Source organism: Dendrobates tinctorius, unplaced genomic scaffold (genome assembly GCF_039654945.1).
Source record: "Dendrobates tinctorius isolate UK_male_01 unplaced genomic scaffold, ASM3965494v1 ptg000535l, whole genome shotgun sequence".
Taxonomy (NCBI): domain Eukaryota; kingdom Metazoa; phylum Chordata; class Amphibia; order Anura; family Dendrobatidae; genus Dendrobates; species Dendrobates tinctorius.
The window spans coordinates 307,636-334,320 of NW_027362194.1; the positions used below are offsets into that span (position 1 = coordinate 307,636).

Here is a 26,685-nt window from a genome sequence, read left to right on the forward strand (position 1 = left end):
CCTGGGTGTGGGTGATTCCTGGGCAGACAGATCATGGGTGTGGGTGATCCCTGGGCAGACAGATCCTGGGTGTGGGTGATTCCTGGGCAGACAGATCCTGGGTGTGGGTGATCCCTGGGCAGACAGATCCTGGGTGTGGGTTATCCCTGGGCAGACAGATCCTGGGTGTGGGTGATCCCTGTGAATACAGATCCTGGGTGTGGGAGATCCCTGGGCAGATAGATCCTGGGTGTGGGTGATCCCTGGGCAGATAGATCCTGGGTGTGGGTGATCCCTGGGCAGACAGATCCTGGGTGTGGGTGATTCCTGGGCAGACAGATCCTGGGTGTGGGTGATTCCTGGACAGACAGATCCTGGGTGTGGGTGGTTCTTGGGCAGACAGATCCTGGGTGTGGGTGATCCCTGGGCAGACAGATCCTGGGTGTGGGTGATCCCTGGGCAGACAGATCCTGGGTGTGGGTGATCCCTGGGCAGACAGATCCTGGGTGTGGGTGATCCCTGGGCAGACAGATCCTGGGTGTGGGTGATCCCTGGGCAGACAGATCCTGGGTGTGGGTGATCCCTGGGCAGACAGATCCTGGGTGTGGGTGATCCCTGGGCAGATAGATCCTGGGTGTGGGTGATCCCTGGGCAGGCAGATCCTGGGTGTGGGTGATTCCTGGGCAGACAGTTCCTCGGTGTGGGTGATCCCTGGGCAGACAGATCCTGGGTGTGGGTGGTTCTTGGGCAGACAGATCCTGGGTGTGGGTGATTCCTGGGCAGACAGATCCTGGGTGTGGGTGATCCCTGGGCAGACAGATCCTGGGTGTGGGTGATCCCTGGGCAGACAGATCCTGGGTGTGGGTGATCCCTGTGAATACAGATCCTTGGTGTGGGAGATCCCTGGGCAGATAGATCCTGGGTGTGGGTGATCCCTGGGCAGATAGATCCTCGGTGTGGGTGATCCCTGGGCAGACAGATCCTGGGTGTGGGTGGTTCTTGGGCAGACAGATCCTGGGTGTGGGTGATTCCTGGGCAGACAGATCCTGGGTGTGGGTGATCCCTGGGCAGACAGATCCTGGGCGTGGGTGATTCCTGGACAGACAGATCCTGGGTGTGGGTGGTTCTTGGGCAGACAGATCCTGGGTGTGGGTGATTCCTGGACAGACAGATCCTGGGTGTGGGTGATTCCTGGACAGACAGATCCTGGGTGTGGGTGGTTCTTGGGCAGACAGATTCTGGGTGTGGGTGATCCCTGAGCAGACAGATCCTGGGTGTGGGTGATTCCTGGGCAGACAGGTCCTGGGTGTGGGTGATTCCTGGACAGACAGATCCTGGGTGTGGGTGGTTCTTGGGCAGACAGATCCTGGGTGTGGGTGATCCCTGGGAAGACAGATCCTGGGTGTGGGTGATCCCTGGGCAGACAGATCCTGGGTGTGGGTGATCCCTGGGCAGACAGATCCTGGGTGTGGGTGATCCCTGGGCAGACAGATCCTGGGTGTGGGTGATCCCTGGGCAGACAGATCCTGGGTGTGGGTGATCCCTGGGCAGATAGATCCTGGGTGTGGGTGATCCCTGGGCAGACAGATCCTGGGTGTGGGTGATCCCTGGGCAGACAGATCCTGGGTGTGGGTGATTCCTGGGCAGACAGATCCTCGGTGTGGGTGATCCCTGGGCAGACAGATCCTGGGTGTGGGTGGTTCTTGGGCAGACAGATCCTGGGTGTGGGTGATTCCTGGGCAGACAGATCCTGGGTGTGGGTGATCCCTGGGCAGACAGATCCTGGGCGTGGGTGATTCCTGGGCAGACAGATCCTGGGTGTGGGTGATCCCTGGACAGACAGATCCTGGGTGTGGGTGGTTCTTGGGCAGACAGATCCTGGGTGTGGGTGATCCCTGGGCAGATAGATCCTGGGTGTGGGTGATCCCTGGGCAGACAGATTCTGGGTGTGGGTGATCCCTGGGCAGACAGATTCTGGGTGTGGGTGATCCCTGGGCAGACAGATCCTGGGTGTGGGTGATCCCTGTGCAGACAGATCCTGGGTGTGGGTGATCCCTGGGCAGACAGATCCTGGGTGTGGGTGATCCCTGGGCAGATAGATCCTAGGTGTGGGTGATCCCTGGGCAGACAGATCCTGGGTGTGGGTGATCCCTGGGCAGACAGATCCTGGGTGTGGGTGATCCCTGGGCAGATAGATCCTGGGTGTGGGTGATCCCTGGGCAGATAGATCCTGGGTGTGGGTGATCCCTGGGCAGACAGATCCTGGGTGTGGGTGATCCCTGGGCAGACTTTCTCTTCCACCTGCGGCTTTGATGTTTCGGGTGATCTCCCGCCTGCAGTCTTTCTTCCATTCCGTCCTTTTTCTCTGTGTAATCAGCTCTTATCTGATGTCTGTCCTCAGTATACAGCTCTTCCAGCTGTGTCTCCATGGTTACAGACTACAAACAATTCCCGTGTAGTCTGACCCTGCGATCATCCATGTGCTGTTCCTCTCCATCTGTATTAGCACGGGGGGGCACATACTTATCGCTGTCATTTCATTCATTACACAGAAACCCGGACGGTGCAGAGAAGCCGTGGTGTTACTATCAGGATCAGGAAGAGAAGCTGAAATGGAACCTATGTAACGTGTCTGCATGTCAGGCGGGTAATATCCCCCATCCTGGTATCACACCGCTGCGGGGGACGGGCCGTGCATTGTGGGGAATATCGGGGGGGGGACGGGCCGTGCATTATGGGGAATATGGGGGGGACGGGCCGTGCATTGTGGGGAATATGGGGGGACGGGCCATGCATTGTGGGGAATATGGGGGGACGGGCCGTGCATTGTGGGGAATATCGGGGGGGGACGGGCCGTGCATTGTGGGGAATATCGGGGGGGGACGGGCCGTGCATTGTCAGAATATGGGGGGACGGACCGTGCATTATGGGGAATATGGGGGGGACGGGCCGTGCATTGTGGGGAATATGGGGGGACGGGCCATGCATTGTGGGGAATATCGGGGGGACGGGCCGTGCATTGTGGGGAATATCGGGAGGACGGGCCGTGCATTGTGGGGAATATCGGGGGGACGGGCCGTGCATTGTGGGGAATATCGGGAGGACGGGCCGTGCATTGTGGGGAATATCGGGGGGACGGACCGTACATTGTGGGGAATATCGGGGGGACGGGCCGTGCATTGTGGGGAATATCAGGGGGACGGGCCGTGCATTGTGGGGAATATCGGGGGACGGGCCGTGCATTGTGGGGAATATCAGGGGGACGGGCCGTACATTGTGGGGAATATCGGGGGGACGGGCCGTGCATTGTGTGGAATATCGGGGGGACGGGCCGTGCATTATTGGGACTATCGGGGGGACGGGCCATGCATTGTGGGGAATATCGGGGGGACGGGCCGTGCATTGTGTGGAATATCGGGGGGACGGGCCGTGCATTATTGGGAATATCGGGGGGACGGGCCATGCATTGTGGGGAATATGGGGGGACGGGCCGTACATTATTGGGAATATGGGGGGACGGGCCGTGCATTGTGGGGAATATGGGGGGACGGGCCGTGCATTATTGGGAATATCGGGGGACGGGCCGTGCATTACTGGGAATATGGGGGGACGGGCCGTACATTGTGGGGAATATCGGGGGGACGGGCCGTGCATTATTGGGAATATCGGGGGGACGGGCAGTGCATTGTGGGGAATATCGGGGGGACGGGCCGTGCATTATTGGGAATATCGGGGGACGGGCCGTGCATTACTGGGAATATGGGGGGACGGGCCGTGCATTGTGGGGAATATCGGGGGGACGGGCCGTACATTGTGGGGAATATGGGGGGACCGGCCGTGCATTATTGGGAATATGGGGGGACGGGCCGTGCATTGTGGGGAATATGGGGGGACGGGCCGTGCATTATTGGGAATATCGGGGGACGGGCCGTGCATTACTGGGAATATGGGGGGACGGGCCGTACATTGTGGGGAATATCGGGGGGACGGGCCGTGCATTATTGGGAATATCGGGGGGACGGGCAGTGCATTGTGGGGAATATCGGGGGGACGGGCCGTGCATTATTGGGAATATCGGGGGACGGGCCGTGCATTACTGGGAATATGGGGGGACGGGCCGTGCATTGTGGGGAATATCGGGGGGACGGGCCGTACATTGTGGGGAATATGGGGGGACGGGCCGTGCATTATTGGGAATATGGGGGGACGGGCCGTGCATTGTGGGGAATATGGGGGGACGGGCCGTGCATTATTGGGAATATCGGGGGACGGGCCGTGCATTGTGGGGAATATCGGGGGGACGGGCCGTACATTGTGGGGAATATGGGGGGACCGGCCGTGCATTATTGGGAATATGGGGGGACGGGCCGTGCATTGTGGGGAATATGGGGGGACGGGCCGTGCATTATTGGGAATATCGGGGGACGGGCCGTGCATTACTGGGAATATGGGGGGACGGGCCGTACATTGTGGGGAATATCGGGGGGACGGGCCGTGCATTATTGGGAATATCGGGGGGACGGGCAGTGCATTGTGGGGAATATCGGGGGGACGGGCCGTGCATTATTGGGAATATCGGGGGACGGGCCGTGCATTACTGGGAATATGGGGGGACGGGCCGTGCATTGTGGGGAATATCGGGGGGACGGGCCGTACATTGTGGGGAATATGGGGGGACGGGCCGTGCATTATTGGGAATATGGGGGGACGGGCCGTGCATTGTGGGGAATATGGGGGGACGGGCCGTGCATTATTGGGAATATCGGGGGACGGGCCGTGCATTACTGGGAATATGGGGGGACGGGCCGTACATTGTGGGGAATATCGGGGGGACGGGCCGTGCATTATTGGGAATATCGGGGGGACGGGCAGTGCATTGTGGGGAATATCGGGGGGACGGGCCGTGCATTATTGGGAATATCGGGGGACGGGCCGTGCATTACTGGGAATATGGGGGGACGGGCCGTGCATTGTGGGGAATATCGGGGGGACGGGCCGTACATTGTGGGGAATATGGGGGGACCGGCCGTGCATTATTGGGAATATGGGGGGACGGGCCGTGCATTGTGGGGAATATCGGGGGACGGGCCGTGCATTGTGGGGAATATCGGGGGACGGGCCGTGCATTGTGGGGAATATCGGGGGGACGGGCCGTACATTGTGGGGAATATGGGGGGACCGGCCGTGCATTATTGGGAATATGGGGGGACGGGCCGTGCATTGTGGGGAATATCGGGGGACGGGCCGTGCATTGTGGGGAATATCGGGGGACGGGCCGTGCATTATTGGGAATATCGGGGGACGGGCCGTGCATTGTGGGGAATATCGGGGGGACGGGCCGTGCATTGTGGGGAATATCGGGGGGACGGGCCGTGCATTGTGGGGAATATCGGGGGGACGGGCCGTGCATTACTGGGAATATCGGGGGACGGGCCGTGCATTGTGGGGAATATCGGGGGGACGGGCCGTGCATTGTGGGGAATATCGGGGGACGGGCCGTGCATTGTGGGGAATATCGGGGGGACGGGCCGTGCATTGTGGGGAATATCGGGGGACGGGCCGTGCATTGTGGGGAATATCGGGGGGACGGGCCGTGCATTGTGGGGAATATCGGGGGACGGGCCGTGCATTGTGGGGAATATCGGGGGGACGGGCCGTGCATTGTGGGGAATATCGGGGGGACGGGCCGTGCATTACTGGGAATATCGGGGGACGGGCCGTGCATTGTGGGGAATATCGGGGGACGGGCCGTGCATTGTGGGGAATATCGGGGGGACGGTATGTGCCAGAATGAAATAATAAAACATCCTCCATCTTCTAAGATCCGTGCCGGATCATTTCTGAGACCTCTGCTTGCTGTCAGTGGGAGCATTCTTATTTATATGGCGGATGTATGGATATTCACTGCTCCAAAAAAATAAAGGGAACACATAAAAAGCCCAAAGTAACACTAAGAGTCAGTGACACTTCTGTGAAATCAGCGCTGACTGTGGTTCTGTTCCTGACATGTGTCGGCCCAGTGTGCAGGGTGACCTTGTTTTCTGGAGCAGTGTATATCCTAGTGGTTTTACTGCTGAGGGTTTGTTACTATTTTATCCGGTACTCGGGAGATATCAGCAGCCCCTCAGGGCCGATACACTGTGACAGCCTGTTAGGGCAGGAGAATGCTGTTGATGGCTGTCTACACTGATACACTGTGACTACTCCTCAGCTGTGAGAAGTTTTAGGCTCATACAGGTTATCAGATGTTGAATATAATAAATAATGTTATCTTTTACTGACAGCAAGCAGAGATCTCGAGGTAACAAAAAGTGTCATTTTCATTTCTCAATTACCAAGCTTAGTTGTATAACTTGGGGAACCACAACTCCCAGCAGACTCTCATGCTGAGAATTGTAATTTTCGGAATGTTGGAGCCTCCTGGCTGCACAATGAGCGGAGGAGCATCACGACTCCCATCATCCTCTGACTTCTCCTGTTCTCTAGTTCCACGTCTCGGTGTGACGACCACACTGAAGCCGCCCAATTCCGCGGCACCGCCCACGCGGAGCTCCAGCGCCCCGTTCTCCACCTGTGGCCTCAGAGAGCTGCCTTCTAACACCCGGGGAAGGATCTTCGGTGGGTTTAGATCTCAGCCGGGCAAACACCCGTGGTTGGCGTCATTGCAGCTGAAGAGCCCCGTGGCATCGCTTCGCGCCGGGCATCTCTGCGGTGGCACTTTAATTGCCGAATGCTGGATCCTGACAGCTGCGCATTGTGTAAAACCTCTGTAAGTAACTCAGATCATCGCTCTGGGGTGAGACTATGGGGGCGTCCAGAATGAGAGAAATATGGCTGCTTCTTTCTAGACACAGCGCCCCCCCCGCCCACAGGATGTGTGTGGTATTACAGCTTACTCCGGCATATCACATATTCAATCACATCGCTTCACTTTCTCCTGTTTTCTATAAATTAACTCATTTATTATATAACTTGAAGTTTAAGATCTCTGATTGCTGTCAGGGAATGGAAACTTATTTATGGAAAACCTTAGGGTTAGGGTTAGCCTAAGTTTGTCACAATTGTAGCTAGTCTAGACAATGCTCTGTGAGCTAAGCTCACCACAGCACAAGTCTCCTCCTGCGCTAACAGTTTGTTACATTGTATCAGTGCAGGTAGAATGTGTCCTGGAGTCCTGGAGGTCAGCAGATTGTGCAGACTGGCTACAATGGGCACATCTTGTGAGATCAGACTGGGGTTCAGCAAATAATCGTGTTCCCAAGCACTGACAGCAAGCAGAGATCCTGATGGCAGGGTATTAGTAATCGATGTGTCCGCAGGTCTCAGCCAGGTCTGTGGCGAGTGTCACTGGGTAAGCTGGACATTCAGAAGAAGGAGACGTTGGAGCAGATATTCGATGTGGAGAAGATAATCATACACGATGATTTCCGGGAAGAAATCTTCAGTCTCCATAATGATATCGGTGAGTGATGGGTCCGGGGCGGAGAGGACGCAGATGAGAGCGGAGAAACAGCCGCAGGAACTACAGATCCGCTGCCAAATTATGGGGAAGCCGAATACAACCAGTATGGCCGCAAATACTGATACAGTAGCAGCCGCCACCCAGCTTTTCCAGCCCCCTGAACGGAGTCCGCTTCATCGTACAGAATGTACAGAAGGTGGGATGGAAAGTTCTGCGACTTTCTAATAGACTCGTCATTCGTGGGGTTGTTAAATGACTTTTCATCTTAGATTTCGTGACTTTTGCGCACCAAATTATTCAAAATTCTGCACAAAATCAAAACTGTTCCATTGAAATATTGAGGCGAGAAGCTGAGCACCACAAAAGACCAGGAGACTGTGGCAGGGCCATGGGTCTGCTGCTCAGGGTCTTACCCCGATATGTCTGGACCGCGAGTCCTTCCCCCCCAGGACCGTTCTCTTACGGACGCCGTGCGTCGGTGTCTCCTTGTAAGTTCCAGTGAAATGTCGCACATGACGCTTTATCACAAAAGTTTCTGAGATGAAAAATAACTTCTCCAGGAAGAATCTGGAGGACACCTGCCCAAAAATGTGACAGTCGCAAAAAGTAAATACACTTACACACAAACACATGAATTACAAAAAAAAACAAACACGCCTTCAATGGCGAACAGAGAAAAAAAAAACAAGTGAAGAAGTCGAAAATAATTTCAAATCAGGCGCAATTAGAAGATGAATTTAGAGCAAAAACCTTAAAAATGGAAAAACTAAACCAAAAGTCGGAGCAAATGCCAAAATGACTGATAAATCTGATAAAGACCTCTGCTGTCAGCAGATCAGAAACAGTCTTGTTTAGATCCACAGACTGAGAACGCCTCTCGATTCAGCATTTGTCACAGCTGAGAGTTTGTTACAATGTATTCAACACTCATCCGGGAACTAAACGGAGCAGCGCAAACCGTCCTCCTCCTGCTCTGATGGTTTGTTACAGACTGTGTTGACCTAAAAGGAGGGGAAGGTAACCCCTTAACGCATTTCCTCAGCCCCTCTTAACCACTATAAATTAGACACTGAGATCGAATGATGGGTGAAAGTCGGTCACAGCTTTATTAAACTTCTTTTATAAAATTTAACAACCTTTTGTAAACAGGCACTTGGCTTTCTTAAAACGCGCTAGCCGCTCAATGCCCCGCTCCATAGACGCAGGCAAGTCAGCCGGCAAGCCGTAGCTTCGTGACATAACTTCTCCAACGCCACGGAGGATCCTGACCTCAGACAGGACTCCGACCCCCACCCATCAACAGCAATGCCTGCTCAATGCCATCTTGGAGACCAGAGAGGAAGATATCGAGCCCGATATCATTCAAATGTACCCCATCGGGTCTCAACAATGCAGCATTGTCCCCTTCCAACTGTCTATGCCTAACCACTACCCCAAAACGCTCACGAACAAACTTAGAAATCCGAGCGTTTATGTTCCTCCTGGTGCGCTCCACGGCTATACCATCCCTCGCTCCTTGCCACACCGCCCTTGGAACGATTTCTGACCATACGAAAACTAATTCTTGAAAAAAACCATGAAATCGCTCCATGTCGGCTCGCATCATCGTAAGGAGCTCCGCCATTTTGTATGAACATAAATCATTTCCCCCTGCATGCAAAACCAAAATTGTCGGACCCCTGGTTCCTCTTGAAATCGACACCATCTCTGGGAGAACTTGCGGCCATTGCAACCTCCTGATGCCTCTCCACATGCAGGACACATTTCGGAAGCCTAAGTGCCTCCCACCAGGGTGGGTGGCACTCAGCTCGCTGTGCTGCCCAAAATATGTACGAGTGTCCCAGCAGCCATACCGTTGGTCTAACCGGATCTGCAGAAAGAATTGAAGCGTTAGTACAACAAATCTGGACGAATGTACCTAGCAAAGCACGCTGAACGCCACCTCCAAATCCGCCGAACTTCATCATCAGGCAAACCTTCCTTAGCAGCCTCCGTAGCAGCCCCAATGCGAAAAGAATGTGTGCCATAATCCCGCACATCCACTCCCACCCCCGTCAAACATTTATTGAACACCGCCTGGAATTGGTATCTCGTCAATGGCGACGAATCTGCGTGCGTGAAGAAAAATTCACCACCGCATCTAATATCCAAGTATCCCGTCAACAAACCCACCGGGCACGTTGGGGAGTCAGACGCATTCAACAACACCCAAGAGCCCCGTCCCAATGTATCAGTCTTGGACTTCCTTATGCGTACCCGCACCGCTGTATCCAAGAAAACCACGTCCCCAACTAATAACCCACACTCTGAACCGTGTTTTCCCCTCAGAACTAATTCCCCAACCCTTAACGCTCCAAAAAATGCTAAACTGAACGCCGCGGATATGAGAGTCGCTTCGAACTTTGAACTACAGACCTTTTGCGAAATCTCTATCAGCTGGCCCAGTAAGGCTAGCGAAATAGGCCGCCGACACTCACTAGTAGGATGAATCCTCTTCCACCCTTTAATGGCCTGCCTAATAATAAAGGATTTCGTCACATCCCCCCAACCTAACAATTGAAAATGAAAGGCAATACCCGACAAACGCTGCTGAACTGATGTCCCAGACAAACCCCTATCCCTCAAATGGCAGAGGTACTCTATTACCACTTGCAATCTCGCCTCCCCGCAGTCTTGCACCAGCCTGGAACCCGCCAGTAAACACCATTCCTTCCACGCCTTACCATAAGCTTGCCACGTAGACGCAGTCACCGACGAGCGAACCAGCGACATCAGCTGTTCGCGACCACCTCCCACAGGTGCAGCGGACATCGAAAAACCTCCTGGAGAGCATTGGGGCAAGAACCTGATAGCACCTGTAAATCAGGGGGAATGGGAAAGTTAGACATGCAAAGATCACTTTCTTGTACCAATTGAGCTCGAAGCCAGATATTAAATCTCAGGCTCAATAAAGCCAACCGGCGCAGCAGGCTCAATACTGGCTGCGACTTGGACGACATATGATTGATACATCTAGCAACGTGCAAATCAGCGGTCTGCATATGAATCTCCTGATTGCTGAGTAACTCACCCCAAAGTTCCATTGAAACGACTATCGCAAAAATCTCACATAACGTCCCGTCCCGACATAACTCCGAACTCCGCCAAACCTCCGGCCACGTCTCCCTACACATTCTGTTCTCGAAAACCGCCAAAAAACCAGTCTCTGTATCTCCTGTGAAGCGTAATCCCAAATCGCGAGCCATGCGGCAGGGCAACATGAAACAGGTATGACCATTGAACTGTTCCAAAAACGACCGCCACACTTCCAAATCTGCCTTCATAGTCCTTGTAACCCGCACCCTGTGATGAGGGCTAGACGCACCTTTAGTAGCTAATGATAGCAGCACGGTGGCTCAGTGGTTAGCTGCCAGTGGGGTCCTGGGTTCGAATCCCACCAAGGACAACATCTGCAAGGAGTTTGTATGTTCTCCCCGTGTTTGCGTGGGTTTCCTCCAGGCACTCCGGTTTCCTCCCACACTCCAAAGACATACTGATAGGGAATTTAGATTGTGAGCCCCATCGGGGACAGTGATGAAAATGTGTGCAAACTGTAAAGCGCTGCGGAATATGTTAGCGCTATATAAAAATAAAGATTATTATTATTATTATAGCCTCCGCGAAAAAACCCTGCCCACTGGCATGATTCTGCTGGCAAAAACAAAGAGACCTAACAGCGATTGCATCTGTAAAAGAGTCACCTTGTTAACTGACATGAATCCATCAATCAACGACATCAATTTTTGAACCTTCTCACTGGGAAGATGGTACACCATTGCGACCGTATCAATTTCAATGCCCAAAAACGATAAAACTTGCACCGGGCCGATGGTCTTCTCTTGGGACAATGGCACACCAAATCTATCTGCCATGCTCGTGAAGGCCACAAGCAACCTGTGACATAAATCAGATCCCTTTGGGCCAACAAAAAGAAAATCATCCAGGTAGTGGGTAACGGAGCTGCTCCCCGATTCCCATCTCACTACCCATTCCAAAAATGAACTAAAAAGCTCAAAATAATAACAAGAGATAGAACATCCCATAGGAAGACACATGTCATAGTAAAATTCGCCGTCCACTCGGCAACCTAGCAGATGAAAACAATCCGGGTGCACTGGCAGCAAACGAAACGCCGAGTCAATATCCGATTTTGCCAACCAAGCACCTTCTCCCGCCGTTCTGATCAACGTTACCGCCCGATCAAACGATGCATAAGACACCGATGCATCTTCGGGCGAAATCCCGTCATTGACGGAACACCCTTTCGGATGCGATAAGTGATGTATCAATCGAAACGAACCCGTCTCCTTCTTTGGAATAACCCCTAACGGCGACACTCTAAACTCCGAAAACGGCGGTATTGAAAAGGGGCCCGCCATCCTACCAAGACGAACCCCCTTTTGTATCTTTTCGACAAGAACCTCTGGATGTTCCCGAGCCGATTTCAAATTCGCCGGGAAACCACTGCATCTTTGCAATTGGAACGGAATGAAAAAACCCTCAGAAAAACCAAAACGCAGCTGACCTGCCGCTTCTTTATTAGGATAGCGGTCTAACCACGGTCCCATCTCGACTACGCTCACCGGCGTCCTTCCTATCAGTTTGTTGCGGCTTACTTGGCAACTTTCCTGCCGGCCGCGAACATTTACATGCTGGATGGGAACCGCCGCATGCCGAACATTCGTGCTTAAACTTACAAAGGCTGTAGAATCTGCAGTGCCCTTCATTGAACAACCAACAGGCACCGGGTCTTCGCACGACCACTGAACTGGAACCTGTTGCGCTTTGTCCAGCAGCCGCTGATGGAAAGGGAGATGGCCTTTGTGTCATCATCAACCTTAACCAAACCTCGGTCGCTTTCACCCCCCAACCAATATCTGGATGGAGAGCCAATCTCCTCCGGAATTCTTCGTCATACCGCCACCATGCTGATCCACCATGAGCCTTATAAGAGTTATAAATCAAATCTTGGTAAATAAAAAGCTCCGAACAACGACCCGGATGCTTCTGACCCATAATGCAACCCAGCACTGCAAAAGCCTGCAACCAATTGTTCATCGTTTTCGCCACCTTCTGGCGCCCTTTATCCGTAAATCTCTCAAACGTCCTCCTCTCCTTATCCACCGTATGTTGATCCACAGAAATTAGCGACCAAATATCTACATAACCATTATTCCAAATTTTTGTTTTAGTTTCCTCATCGATGTGCGACCCAAGCGCACTCACCCCACAAAACATGGTATCTTTATATACTCCCGCTGGCGCGGTATCAACTTTTGCTTTGTCTTGTGCAACACCGGATGTTAAGGGCAATTGCCCAATCAACGCCTTCAGAGCTGAAAGAACCACAGCATTATCCGCACTTTGCAGTCCCAAAAGGGAACACTCACCCGCGTCCGCTGATGGAGGAGGGACTGCCATCGATGGAGGTACTCCGGCTCCTGGACACCTCTCCTGGCTGAACGTGCTGCAACTTGTAGCCCTGGGAGGTACGGCCATCTCGACCAGGCTGAAAGTCCTTGACCGCGCCCTCGACTCCCGATGACTAGGAGGAGGGCCCTGGCCATGTTCAGGACTCGCAGACGTGCTGGACACCTCCGACACCGAAGATGGGGAGCCACGCCTCGAGGACCGATGATGATGACGACCACGAGAAGGGTCCCTGCGCCCCGACCGCCGGGACCTCTTCCTATTCCTCCGAGGTGTGCGACGCTCCCGCCGCGACTGTGGGGACGACGAATAAGAGGACGAGGATCTCAGGCGCCTACGCCTGTCCTCCCTCCTGATTGGGGAACCCCTTAAATCCGCATTAACCCCTGCAACCCCTTCCGCAGCCACCCTGTTCTGGGCCTGCGAAAACTGGGCGTCATTAGACGTAGCCACAGTGTCATCCGTATTTAAGTTACCCCTTGTGGCACTAACAGCCATAATCAAGGGCGGCTGTGACGGGCTTGACCCCGGCTGCTGCTGAAAAGCTGGTGGTTGTCCATGTCCCCCCCCTAATGGCACCGTGGCCTGTGCTCTAATTGCCTCCTCCGCCGACCCTGCGGAGGAGGTGCTATTCCTGCCCCCCATAATGTGTCCCACCGCTGGGACCGACAGCTCCCCACTGCCCTGACCCCACACCTCCCTCCCTGTGCCCGATTCCCTGGGTACCGCACGTGAGGCGCGCACGCTACCACTGCTGCGCGCTGCCGCCAGGGACCTAGTCACTATGTCCTGCAGCGCCGCCGACTCCTCACGTGCTTCGGCGCCAGACCGGAAGTGAGGGGGCGGCGACTTCCGCCCTGCCGCCCGCCGCCCACGCAGCCCAACAGGCACCGGTGAGGCCTCCCAGAGACGCAGAGGAGGGCGGGTACGGCGCCCGGACCGCCTGCCTCCTCCCTGCCCCCCCGCCGCCGGCCGCACACACTGAGCCGCAGCGGCCGCGGCAGGGGTGACCGCCGCTTGAACCGCGCTATGGGGCCTAACCGCCGAGGACAGGTGAGCGCTGATCCCTTCTATCACTGACCGAAGCCAGGGCTCACCCTCCTGCAGCACCCGAGCTCGCAGGGCCTCAATCAGAGGGTCTGCCATCTTCCTACCAGACAGTGCTAAAAAAGCACTTCCAGGACCGCAGTGAACGGAGGAAGAGGAAAGGCTGCCAACCTCCAAGGACTTTATATACGTAGGAAGGGGCTGTGCTAGTCCCTTCTTTATCCCAATTGGCTCCCCCATACTTAAACCCCACCTCACAAATCCTGGAAGGGCAGCTGTCATGCCCGAACCAATCCTGGGTAAGGGGAGGGTGGGAAAGGCTCACCCAGTCAGTGGCACTTTCCTTAATCAGATCAGTGCCCACCAATGTATCAGTCTGACAATGGCATCATTTACCTGGACTAGAAACAATTGCATGACAAGTACAAGGCCTGCACAGGCTCCAGCCTCTGATAGACAGCAAGCAGAGATTCTGACCTGATGTGTGATACAATGAGGGGCGGTTTGGGGGGGGCAGATTTGGGGGGGGTGCTCCTGGTTCTCATTGCTCGGTCTCCTTTTCCGCAGCTCTTATCAAACTGAAAAAATCCAACGGCAGGTGCGCCACAGAGACGCGGAATGTGAAGACGGCGTGTTTACCGGACCGCGAGATGTCACCAGGAAAGATCTGCGATATTTCTGGATGGGGGATGACAGAAAAAGGTGCGTTACGTGCTGATCCTCGGCTGCCTGACAAGTGGTGATCGGATTTATATACCATGAATTCAGCCTTTCCATGAAATGATGTTGGCAGGAATAGGTATCCCCTCATATAGATAGTAAAGCTGCAGCTGCATCCCCCTCTTCCCCCTCTCCTCTCTATTAGGGCCTATATTTCTGCAGACAGAGGTTCGGTCCGCCGGTCTCTGTCCTGTCACAGTTTACTCTGTTCCCCTAGGACACCTCTGACTGATCCACTGTTGTCTCTGACAGGTCAGACCGCTTATCTTCTTGATGCTTCTGTCCAAGTGATTTCCGTAACCAACTGCTCCGATGCCAAATCCTATGGGAAGCTGATTGACAGCAGCATGCTCTGCGCTGGGGTCCCTGAGGGGGGGATAGATGCCTGTCAGGTATGTCTGCGTTGGGATCTGCACTTTACATTCTCCCTTCTTTCCAATCTTAAAAGGGTTCTCCGCTTAGGACAATCCCTGCATATTATAAGGGTCCCGGACTACAGGCTGCCATAGGGAGACCTGGTAGTAACTGTTGTGTTCCCTTGTAGCTGGTCGCTCGTCTTCATGATCATTTCTTCTTGGTGATGGTCATTCATTACCGGTGTCGTTTACAGAAATGTGGGATGGATGGTTCTGACAATCATGCAAAAAAAATCCTCTTATGGTCCAGTATCTGATCCCTGGTGATATAGTGGTGCAGTGTCTGGTCATTGTTGATATAGTGGTGCAGTATATCTGATACCTGGTGATATAGTGGTGCAGTGTTTGGTGCCTGGTGATGCACTGGTGGAATGTATGGTCAATTGTGATATAGTGGTGCAGTGTCTGGTCCCTGGTGAAATAGTGGTGCAGTGTATGGTCAAAAGTGATATAGTGGTGTAGTGTCTGGTCATTGGTGATATAGTGATGCACTATATCTGGTCTCTGGTGATATTGTGGTGCAGTGTCTGGTCCCTGGTGATACACTGGTGCAGTGTATGGTCAATGGTGATATAGTGGTGGAGTGTCTGATCCCTGGTGATATTGTGGTGCAGTGTCTGGTCCCTGGTGATACACTGGTGCAGTGTATGGTCAATGGTGATATAGTGGTGGAGTGTCTGATCCCTGGTGATATAGTGGTGGAGTGTCTGATCCCTGGTGATATAGTGGTGGAGTGTCTGATCCCTGGTGATATAGTGGTGGAGTGTCTGATCCCTGGTGATATAGTGGTGGAGTGTCTGATCCCTGGTGATATAGTGGTGCAGTGTCTGGTCCCTGGTGATACACTGGTGCAGTGTCTGGTCCCTGGTGATATAGTTGTGCAGTGTCGTATCCCTGGTTATATAGTTGTATGATCCCTGGTGGTTCCTGGTGATCTAGTGATGCCATGTACCAGTTGTGGTGTTATGCTCTTTTGGTGTCTAGTCCCATGTGATGTAGTGAGTCATTCCCCCCGTGATGTATGAGAGTAGTAATGTCCTGGTGGTCTTGCTTCCCTTTGATTCAGTGATATAACTCTGCCTAGTTTTTGGGTTCATGGCCATCTGCAGTTGTCCTCCCCATTACGTCATCAGTCACTTCTGGTGGCCCAGTGAATCATGGCTTTCCCTTGTCCTTCCGTGGTCATCCACTCATGATTCCGTGTGAGGTGAACTCTGGGCCTGTTAGTCAGTTGCTAATGGATAATTCAGTGGTCACTCATTAGAGTTCTGTAATTATCCTGAATTATCTCTGGTGGTCCGGGGGAATTCTCCAAATCCCCACTGAGCGTGATCCAGTGGCCACTGAAGGTGACAGTGATCATGAGCTTTAGTGGTCATTATTATTATTATTTATTATTATAGCGCCATTTATTCCATGGCGCTTTACATGTGAGGAGGGGTGTACATAATAAAAACAAGTACAATAATCTTAAACAATACAAGTCACGACTGGTACAGGAGGAGAGAGGACCCTGCCCGCGAGGGCTCACAGTCTACAGCGGGATGGGTGATAATACAGTAGGCGAGGGTAGAGCTGGTCGTGCAGCGGTTTGGTCGATCGGTGGTTACTGCAGGTTGTAGGCTTGTCGGAAGAGGTGGGTCTTCAGGCTCTTTTTGAAGGTTTCGATGGTAGGTGAGAGTCTGATATGTTGTGGTAGAGAGTTCCAGAGTAGGGGGGATGCGCGGGAGAAATCTTGTATGTGATTGTGGGAAGAGGAGATAAGAGGGGAGTAGAGAAGGAGATCTTGTGAGGATCGGAGGTTGCGTGCAGGAAAGTACCGGGAGACGAGGTCACAGATGTATGGAGGAGACAGGTTGTGGATGGCTTTGTATGTCATGGTTAGGGATTTGTACTGGAGTCTCTGGGCAATGGGGATCCAGTGCAGGGATTGACAGAGGGGAGAAGCTGGGGAATAGCGGGGGGACAGGTGGATTAGTCGGGCAGCAGAGTTTAGAATAGATTGGAGGGGTGCGAGAGTGTTTGAGGGGAGGCCGCAGAGCATGAGGTTGCAGTAGTCAAGGCGAGAGATGATGAGGGCATGGACTAGGGTTTTTGCAGATTCTTGGGTGAGGAATGAACGGATGCGTGAAATATTTTTGAGTTGAAGTCGGCAGGAAGTGGAAAGGGCTTGGATATGTGGTTTGAAGGAGAGATCAGCATCAAGGATTACTCCGAGGCAGCGAGCTTGTGGGACTGGAGAGAGTGGGCAGTCATTTATTGTAATTGATAGGTTCGTAGGGGGGGGTCACGTGAGATTGGGGAAAGATGATGAATTCTGTTTTGTCCATGTTGAGTTTCAGAAATCTAGCGGGGAAGAAGGATGAAATAGTGGACAGACATTGAGGGATTCTGGTTAGTAGGGAGGTGATATCTGGTCCAGAGATGTAGATCTGTGTGTCGTCAGCATAGAGATGATACTGAAAGCCATGAGATTCTATGAGCTGTCCCAGGCCAAAGGTGTAAATATAGAACAGCAGGGGCCCAAGGACTGAACCTTGTGGGACTCCGACAGATAGGGGGCGAGGTGAGGAGGTGTTGTGTGAGTGGGAGACGCTGAATGTCCGGTATGTTAGGTATGATGAGATCCAGGATAGGGCCAAGTCTGTGATGCCGAGGGATGAGAGGGTCTGTAATAATAGGGAATGGTCGACTGTGTCAAAGGCAGTCGACAGGTCCAGGAGGAGGACAGAGTAGTGTCGCTTGCTCTTGGCGGTTAAGAGGTCATTGGTGACCTTAGTAAGGGCAGTTTCAGTGGAGTGGTGTGACTGAAAGCCAGATTGTAAGCGGTCGAAGAGGGAGCAAGAAGAAAGATGGGAGGACAGTTCAAGGTAGACGTGTTGTTCCAGGAGCTTGGAGGCATAGGGAAGAAGTGATATAGGGCGATAGCTAGATACAGAGGATGGGTCAAGAGAGGGCTTTTTGAGGATAGGTGTGATGGAGGCATGTTTAAAGCTTGAGGGGAAAACACCAGTTGTTAGTGATAGGTTGAAGAGATGGGTTAGGGTTGGGATGAAGACTGTGGTGAGGTTTGGTATGAAGTGGGATGGGATCGGGTCGAGTGCACAGGTGGTGAGATGTGATCTTGAGAGTAGAGTGGAGAGTCGATCTTCTGTAATGGTGAAGAAGTTGGTTTTGAAGGTGGAGGGCTGGGAAGTCGGGAGGAAGGGCTCTGAGGGTTGTTGACCAAAACTGTCTCTGATGTTATCAATCTTCTGCTTGAAAAATGAGGCAAAGTCTTCAGCTGAGATGAGTGGGGAGGGAGGAGGTGCTGGGGGGCGGAGGAGAGAATTGAAGGTGTTGAATAACTGTTTAGGGTTGTGAGACAGGGAGGATATGAGAGATGAGAAGTAGGTTTGTTTAGTTGTGGCGAGTGTGGTCTTGAAAGTAGTGAGGGACTGTTTGAATGCGATGAAGTGCTCGTTGGAGTGGGATCTTTTCCATCTGAGCTCAGCAGCCCTGGAAGCCCGCCTCAGCTCTTTGGTCAGGCTGGTGTGCCAGGGCTGTCTGTTGATTTTGCGAGTTTTGGTATGTGTAAGTGGGGCAGCGGATTCCAAAGCTACAGCTATTGTGGTGTTATATAGAGCAGCAGCGTCATCTGCATTGTGTAAGGAACTTATATCTGTAAGAGGGAGGAGGGATTCAGAGAATGAGTGTAGGTCAAGGTGTTTAAGATTCCTGCGAGGGTGTGAAAGTTTGTGGGGTGGGGATTGTAGACATGGAGTGAAGAGGGAAGAGAATGTGAGAAGGTTGTGGTCAGAGAGAGGAAGAGGTGAGTTAGAGAGGTTAGCTAGGGAGCAGAGGCGGGTGAAGATGAGGTCCAGTGTGTGGCCATCTTTGTGGGTGGCTGTAGAAGACCATTGAGTGAGGCCGAAGGAGGAAGTGAGAGATAGGAGTTTAGTGGCAGCTGAGAGGGAAGTGTCAATGGGGATGTTGAAGTCGCCCATGATGATAGTAGGGATGTCCGCGGAAAGGAAATGAAGTAACCAGGTGGTGAAGTGGTCAAAGAAGGTGGTGGCTGGCCCTGGGGGGAGGTAGATGACAGCCAGTTGGAGGTTGGAGTGGGAGTAGATGCGCACAGAGTGCACCTCAAAGGAAGGGAGGGTAACAGAGGGTGGCAGTGGGATTGGGGTGAAGGAGCAGGTATCTGACAGGAGAAAACCATCTCCTCCGCCATGTTTGCTGCTGTGGCGGGGGGTGTGAGAAAGGTGGAAGCCGCCATACGAAAGTGCAGCAGGAGAGGCTGTGTCAGAAGGGGTGAGCCAGGTTTCGGTGATGGCGAGGAAGGAAAGTTTGGTAGTAACAAAAAGATCATGGATGTAGGAAAGCTTGTTGCAGACAGAGCGAGCGTTCCACAGAGCTCCTGTTAGTGGGACTGGGGAAGCGGGGGCTGGGTGAATGGGTATAAGGTTGGAGAGGTTACGGAAGGTTGTGATAGAGCGTGGATGGGAGGTAGAAATGACTGTGGGAATGTGGTGAGGAGGACCAGGATTTGGAGAGATATCACCAGCAGTCATTAACCCTACGCTATACTCAGTGCCACCAGACACCCGGGGCACAACTTGTCCTTGTGCCAGTTTCCTGGATGAATCTTCTCCTTGACTTTGCAGGGTGACTCCGGAGGTCCCCTCGCCTGTGAACTTGATGGTCAGACTAAAGTGGCCGGAGTGGTGAGCTGGGGAGAGAAGTGCGGAGTGAAGGACAAACCCGGGGTCTACACACACGTCTACAGATTCCTACCATGGATCGAAAGCAACATGAAGTCCAATCCCTAAGAGCAGAATCTGGAATCCTGAGCGACACAACAAGACCCTAAATATATCGTCACACGCCGGGGGGAACATCAGACTCCAGGGTCACTGGTAATCGGGGGGGGGGGGGGGGGGGTCTCCTCACATGCAGCGTCCTACTTAACCCCTTAGTGGTTGCATTGGAAACCTTTTATAGAAATGCAGTTTTGCGACTTTTCTCATATCCGTCCTTCAGTCGGGTCATAGTGTATTCTAGGAATGTTACAATGTATCATCCTGATATAACCTATCTTTTATTTATCTCCTCCTTTAAATCTGTCAACATATTATTGGTCAGGACCGGGAGACGGAAGAAAAAAAGATAAGAGTTTTTTTAATAACTAAAAGTTACAACCCTTAGAGACAAAGCAGTTTCTTTCCATATGTTTCATCAGTTCAGTAAAATTCCTAAACACAGTGTCCCCCCTCCCCTCGCCTTCCTGAAGGCTTCTCCATTTTTCCTCCCAAGGCGCCAGGGTTTCTAATACAAACAGATCACTCAGACTGGGAGGCAAAGGGTTAAGGCAACGCGACAAATCGCAGAAGGGGCAGCAGAAATGATCAAAGATTACAAAATTATAGAATCATAGAATCGTAGAGTTGGAAGGGACCTCCTGGGCCATCTGGTCCAACCCCCTGCTCAAAGCAGGATTCGCTAAATCATCCCAGTCAGATGTCTGTCCAGCCTCTGTTTGAAGACTTCCATTGAAGGAGAACTCACCACTTCTCGTGGCAGCCTGTTCCACACATTGATCACTCTAACTGTCAAAAAGTTTTTTCTAATATCTAATCTGTGTCTCCTCCCATTCAGTTTCATCCCATTGCTTCTAGTCTTTCCTTGTGCAAATGAGAATAAAGTTGATCCTTCTACAATGTGACAGCCCTTTAGATATTTGTAGACAGCAATTAAGTCTCCTCTCAGTCTTCTCTTTTGCAAACTAAACATTCCCAAATCCTGCAACCTTTCCTCATAAGACAGGGTTTGCAGACCGGTCACCATTCTGGTCGCTCTTTTCTGAACTTGCTCCAGTTTGTTGATGTCTTTTTTAAAATGTGGTGCCCAAAACTGGACACAATATTCCAGATGAGGTCTGACCAAAGAGGAGTAGAGGGAAATAATGACTTCACGTGATCTAGACTGTATGCTTCTGTTAATACATCCTAGAACTGCATTTGCCTTTTTTGCTGCTGCATCACACTGTTGACTCATATTCAGTCTGTGATCTATTAGTATACCCAAGTCTTTTTCACATGTGCTGTCACTTAGCCCTATTCCTCCCATTCTATATATGCTTTTTTCATTTTTATTGCCCAGATGTAGTACTTTGCATTTCTCCCTGTTAAAAACCATTCTGTTAGTTACTGCCCACTTCTCCAGTTTATTTAAATCTTTTTGAATCCTCTCTCTCTCTTCTCTAGTATTAGCTATCCCTCCTAGCTTTGTGTCATCAGCAAATTTAATCAGTTTACCCTCAATTCCTTCATCTAAATCGTTGATAAAGATGTTGAACAATACAGGGCCCAGGACAGAGCCCTGTGGTACCCCACTTGAGACATTCTTCCAACTGGATGTGCAGCCATTTACGACCACTCTTTGGGTCCGATCACTAAGCCAGCTAAGAATCCACCTAACAGTTGCCTTGTCCATTCCATACTTAGTCATTTTTTCAATAAGGATTGTATGAGAGACTTTGTCAAATGCTTTGCTGAAGTCAAGATATACTATATCTACAGCATTTCCTTGATCCACCCAATCAGTGATACCGTCATAGAAGGAAATTAAGTTAGTCTGACATGACTTATTAGTTACAAACCCATGCTGACTCTGTTTGATCACTTCATTCTTATCCAGGTATTGACTTACATGTTGTTTAATAATTTGTTCAAAGATCTTTCCTGGTATAGAAGTCAGACTCACCGGCCTATAGTTGCCTGGGTCCACCTTCTTCCCCTTTTTGAAGATAGGAACAACATTTGCTCTTCTCCAGGCTTCTGGCACTTCTCCTGTTCTCCAAGAATTTTCAAAGATTATGGAGAGTGGTTCAGAAATTTCTTCTGCTATCTCCTTCAGTACTCTGGGGTGTAATTCATCTGGACCTGGAGACTTGAATTCATTTAGATTAGCTAATTGTTTCCTCACTATCTTTCTGTTTATAGATATCCTGGATTCTTCTATTCCCTTAATAGGACAGTGAATAACAGTTGGTGTTACATTTCCTTTCTGAGAGAAAACAGATGCAAAATAGGAATTTAAAAGTTCAGCCTTCTCAACATCCTGTCTTACCATTTCATCATTTTCATCCTGTAAAAATCCTATAGCATCATTGACTTTTCTTTTACTTTTGACATATCCCCAAAATCCTTTATTATTGCTTTTGACATCTCTTGCAAGCCTCAATTCATTTTCAGCTTTAGATAATCTGATTTGTGCCCTGCAGATTCTGCAGACAGCATTATATTCTTCTTTAGATATGCCTCCCTCTTTCCATTTTATAAACATTTTTTTCTTCCTTTTTAGCATGTGCTTAAGTTCTGTGTTCACCCATCCTGGTTTCCTTAAATGCTTCCTATTCTTCCCTCTTTTCGGAATTGTTAACAACTGTGCATTGAGAATTTCATTTTTCAAGATTTCCCATCCTTCCTGGACATTTTTGTCTTTAAGGATATCCAGCCATTGGATCCCTCCAATTATCTTTCTGAATCCCTTAAAATCTGCCTTTCTGAAATCTAACCTTGACGTCTGAGTCTTCACAGGTCTTCCGCCTCTAGTTATCCAAAATTCTAAAATAGCATGGTCGCTACCTCCTAGGGTTCCAGCCACTTTTACCTCCTCAACCATTTCCTCCCTGTTTATAAGGATTAGATCCAAGGTAGCAGTTCCCCTTGTTTTCTCCCCTACCTTTTGGAAGATAAAGTTGTCAGCAAGAGAGGATAAGAATTTCCTTGACCTGTTAGTTTTGCCTGAGAGAGATTCCCAACAAATGTCTGGATAGTTGAAATCTCCCATGACAACTATGTCATATTTTTTGGAGAACTTGGCCATTTGATGCATAAAGAGTTCATCCATATCTTCAGCTTGCACAGGCGGCCTGTAGTAAATGCCTACAATGGTGTCCTTTCCATTGTTCTGTCCTTGTATTCTTACCCAAACAGTTTCCACAGAACTCCCAGTCTCTGAAGCTTCAATCTCTGTGCAGATATACGCGTTTCTAACATACAATGCAACACCCCCTCCTCGTTTATCAAGTCTGTTTCTTGCAAATAAGTTGTATCCTTCTAGTCTTGTATTCCAACCATGTGTATCGTCCCACCAAGTTTCAGTGATTCCAATGACGTCATATTTCTTTTCCTGTGTTAGTAGTTCCAATTCTCCTTGTTTGTTGCCCATGCTTTGTGCATTAGTATAGAAACATTTTAGTTTGTGATTGGTTTCTCTTTCTCCAATATTTTTATTAATTAGATTCTTTCGTCTTTGTTCTTCCTTTCCACTTCTATTAGCAGAGTTCTCAATAGCATTTGTCAGGTGTATGGCTTTTTCTGGTCTTTTGCTTCCCTTCCCATGTTGTTCTAGTTTAAAGCTCTCCTTACAAGTGTAGCAAGGCGACTTCCAAATACATGCTTTCCAGTCTTCGTAAGGTGCACCCCATCTCTAGCAAGTAGTCCATCGTATAAGTAGTTCACTCCGTGATCCAGAAATCCAAATCGTTGCTGACGGCACCATCGACGTAGCCAGTTGTTCACCTGCAGTAATTGTTATTATCAGTAATAACAATAAAAATAATGTTTGTTACTGTTATTAACGGGTAACTGAGTCGTGGCCAAAAGTTCTGAGACTGAAACAAGTTTTGTTTTTCATATTTTGCCTCTTCTGTGTTTTTCACTCTTTTAGTCGCTGTTTCTATGGTTACTGACTGACAATTATAAACATTCCGAACGTTGTTACGCTATTGACAAATCCATGAAGTTTTTGTGACACCTCAATATTCCCAGCGCTGCCCTTTATCCTCCATATTCCTGCCCCTTATTCTCCACATTCCTGCCCCTTATTCTCCACATTCCTGCCCCTTATCCTCCACATTCCTGCCCCTTATTCTCCGCGCTCCTGCCCCTTATTCTCCGCGCTCCTGCCCCTTATTCTCCGCGCTCCTGCCCCTTATTCTCCGCGCTCCTGCCCCTTATTCTCCGCGCTCCTGCCCCTTATCCGCCGCGCTCCTGCCCCTTATCCGCCGCGCTCCTGCCCCTTATCCGCCGCGCTCCTGCCCCTTATCCGCCGCGCTCCTGCCCCTTATCCGCCGCGCTCCTGCCCCTTATCCGCCGCGCTCCTGCCCCTTATCCTCTGCGCTCCTGCCCCTTATCCTCCGCGCTCCTGCCCCTTATCCTCCGTGCTCCTGCCCTTTATCCTCCAGACTCCTGCCCCTTATCCTCCGCGCTCCTGCCCCTTATCCTCCGCGCTCCTGCCCCTTATCCTCCGCGCTCCTGCCCCTTGTTCCCCTCCGGCCCCTTGTCCTCTGCGCTCCTGCCCCTTGTTCCCCTCGCTCCTGCCCCTTGTTCCCCGTGCTCCGGCCCCTTGTTCCCCGTGCTCCTTCCCCTTGTTCCCCGCGCTCCGGCCCCTTGTTCTCCGCGCTCCGGCCCCTTGTTCCCCGCGCTCCGGCCCCTTGTCCTCCGCGCTCCTGTCCCTTGTTCCCCGTGCTCCGGCCCCTTGTTCCCCTCGCTCCTGCCCCTTATTCCCCTCGCTCCTGCCCCTTGTTCCCCGCGCTCCTGCCCCTTGTTCCCCTCTGGCCCCTTGTCCTCTGCGCTCCGGCCCCTTGTCCTCTGCGCTCCTGCCCCTTGTTCCCCGCGCTCCTGCCCCTTGTTCCCCTCGCTCCTGCCCCTTGTTCCCCTCCGGCCCCTTGTCCTCTGCGCTCCGGCCCCTTGTCCTCTGCGCTCCTGCCCCTTGTTCTCTGCGCTCCTGCCCCTTGTTCCCCTCGCTCCTGCCCCTTGTTCCTCGCGCTCCTGCCCCTTGTTCCCCGCGCTCCTGCCCCTTGTTCCCCACGCTCCTGCCCCTTGTTCCCCGCGCTCCTGCCCCTTGTTCCCCGCGCTCCTGCCCCTTGTTCCCCGCGCTCCTGCCCCTTGTTCCCCGCGCTCCGGCCCCTTGTTCCCCGCGCTCCGGCCCCTTGTTCCCCGCGCTCCGGCCCCTTGTTCCCCGCGCTCCGGCCCCTTGTTCCCCGCGCTCCGGCCCCTTGTTCCCCGCGCTCCGGCCCCTTGTCCTCCGCGCTCCTGTCCCTTGTTCCCCGTGCTCCGGCTCCTTGTCCTCTGTGCTCCAGCCCCTTGTTCCCCTCGCTCCTGCCCCTTGTCCTCAATATTCCCAGCGCTGCCCTTTATCCTCCATATTCCTGCCCCTTATTCTCCACATTCCTGCCCCTTATTCTCCACATTCCTGCCCCTTATCCTCCACATTCCTGCCCCTTATTCTCCGCGCTCCTGCCCCTTATTCTCCGCGCTCCTGCCCCTTATTCTCCGCGCTCCTGCCCCTTATTCTCCGCGCTCCTGCCCCTTATTCGCCGCGCTCCTGCCCCTTATTCGCCGCGCTCCTGCCCCTTATTCGCCGCGCTCCTGCCCCTTATCCGCCGCGCTCCTGCCCCTTATCCGCCGCGCTCCTGCCCCTTATCCGCCGCGCTCCTGCCCCTTATCCGCCGCGCTCCTGCCCCTTATCCGCCGCGCTCCTGCCCCTTATCCGCCGCGCTCCTGCCCCTTATCCGCCGCGCTCCTGCCCCTTATCCTCTGCGCTCCTGCCCCTTATCCTCTGCGCTCCTGCCCCTTATCCTCCGCGCTCCTGCCCCTTATCCTCCGTGCTCCTGCCCTTTATCCTCCAGACTCCTGCCCCTTATCCTCTGCGCTCCTGCCCCTTATCCTCCGCGCTCCTGCCCCTTATCCTCCGCGCTCCTGCCCCTTATCCTCCGCGCTCCTGCCCCTTATCCTCCGCGCTCCTGCCCCTTGTTCCCCTCCGGCCCCTTGTCCTCTGCGCTCCTGCCCCTTGTTCCCCTCGCTCCTGCCCCTTGTTCCCCGTGCTCCGGCCCCTTGTTCCCCGCGCTCCTTCCCCTTGTTCCCCGCGCTCCGGCCCCTTGTTCTCCGCGCTCCGGCCCCTTGTTCCCCGCGCTCCGGCCCCTTGTCCTCCGCGCTCCTGTCCCTTGTTCCCCGTGCTCCGGCCCCTTGTTCCCCTCGCTCCTGCCCCTTGTCCTCTGCGCTCCTGCCCCTTGTTCTCCGCGCTCCGGCCCCTTGTTCCCCGCGCTCCGGCCCCTTGTCCTCCACGCTCCTGTCCCTTGTTCCCCGTGCTCCGGCCCCTTGTTCCCCTCGCTCCTGCCCCTTGTCCTCTGCGCTCCTGCCCCTTGTTCTCCGCGCTCCTGCCCCTTGTTCCCCGCGCTCCTGCCCCTTGTTCCCCGCGCTCCTGCCCCTTGTTCCCCTCGCTCCTGCCCCTTGTTCCCCTCGCTCCTGCCCCTTGTTCCCAGCGCTCCTGCCCCTTGTTCCCCTCGCTCCTGCCCCTTGTTCCCCTCCGGCCCCTTGTCCTCTGCGCTCCTGCCCCTTGTTCTCTGCGCTCCTGCCCCTTGTTCCCCTCGCTCCTGCCCCTTGTTCCTCGCGCTCCTGCCCCTTGTTCCCCGCGCTCCTGCCCCTTGTTCCCCACGCTCCTGCCCATTGTTCCCCGCGCTCCTGCCCCTTGTTCCCCGCGCTCCTGCCCCTTGTTCCCCGCGCTCCTGCCCCTTGTTCCCCGTGCTCCGGCTCCTTGTCC

The 26,685-nt window shown here is 52.8% G+C and overlaps 1 protein-coding gene across 1 annotated transcript in view; it reads left to right on the forward strand.

Annotated features, from left to right (window-relative positions):
- Positions 1 to 19,991, forward strand: part of LOC141078325 (hyaluronan-binding protein 2-like) — a 37,153-nt gene extending 17,162 nt beyond the window's left edge. The window contains exons 7-12 of the mRNA XM_073565081.1: positions 2,532 to 2,626; positions 6,466 to 6,748; positions 7,299 to 7,441; positions 14,525 to 14,659; positions 14,930 to 15,069; positions 19,743 to 19,991. Of these exons, the coding sequence (XP_073421182.1) occupies positions 2,532 to 2,626; positions 6,466 to 6,748; positions 7,299 to 7,441; positions 14,525 to 14,659; positions 14,930 to 15,069; positions 19,743 to 19,907 (961 nt within the window). The 3' untranslated portion in view covers positions 19,908 to 19,991. The remainder of the gene's footprint in view (positions 1 to 2,531; positions 2,627 to 6,465; positions 6,749 to 7,298; positions 7,442 to 14,524; positions 14,660 to 14,929; positions 15,070 to 19,742) is intronic.
- The last annotated feature ends 6,694 nt before the right edge of the window (positions 19,992 to 26,685 follow it).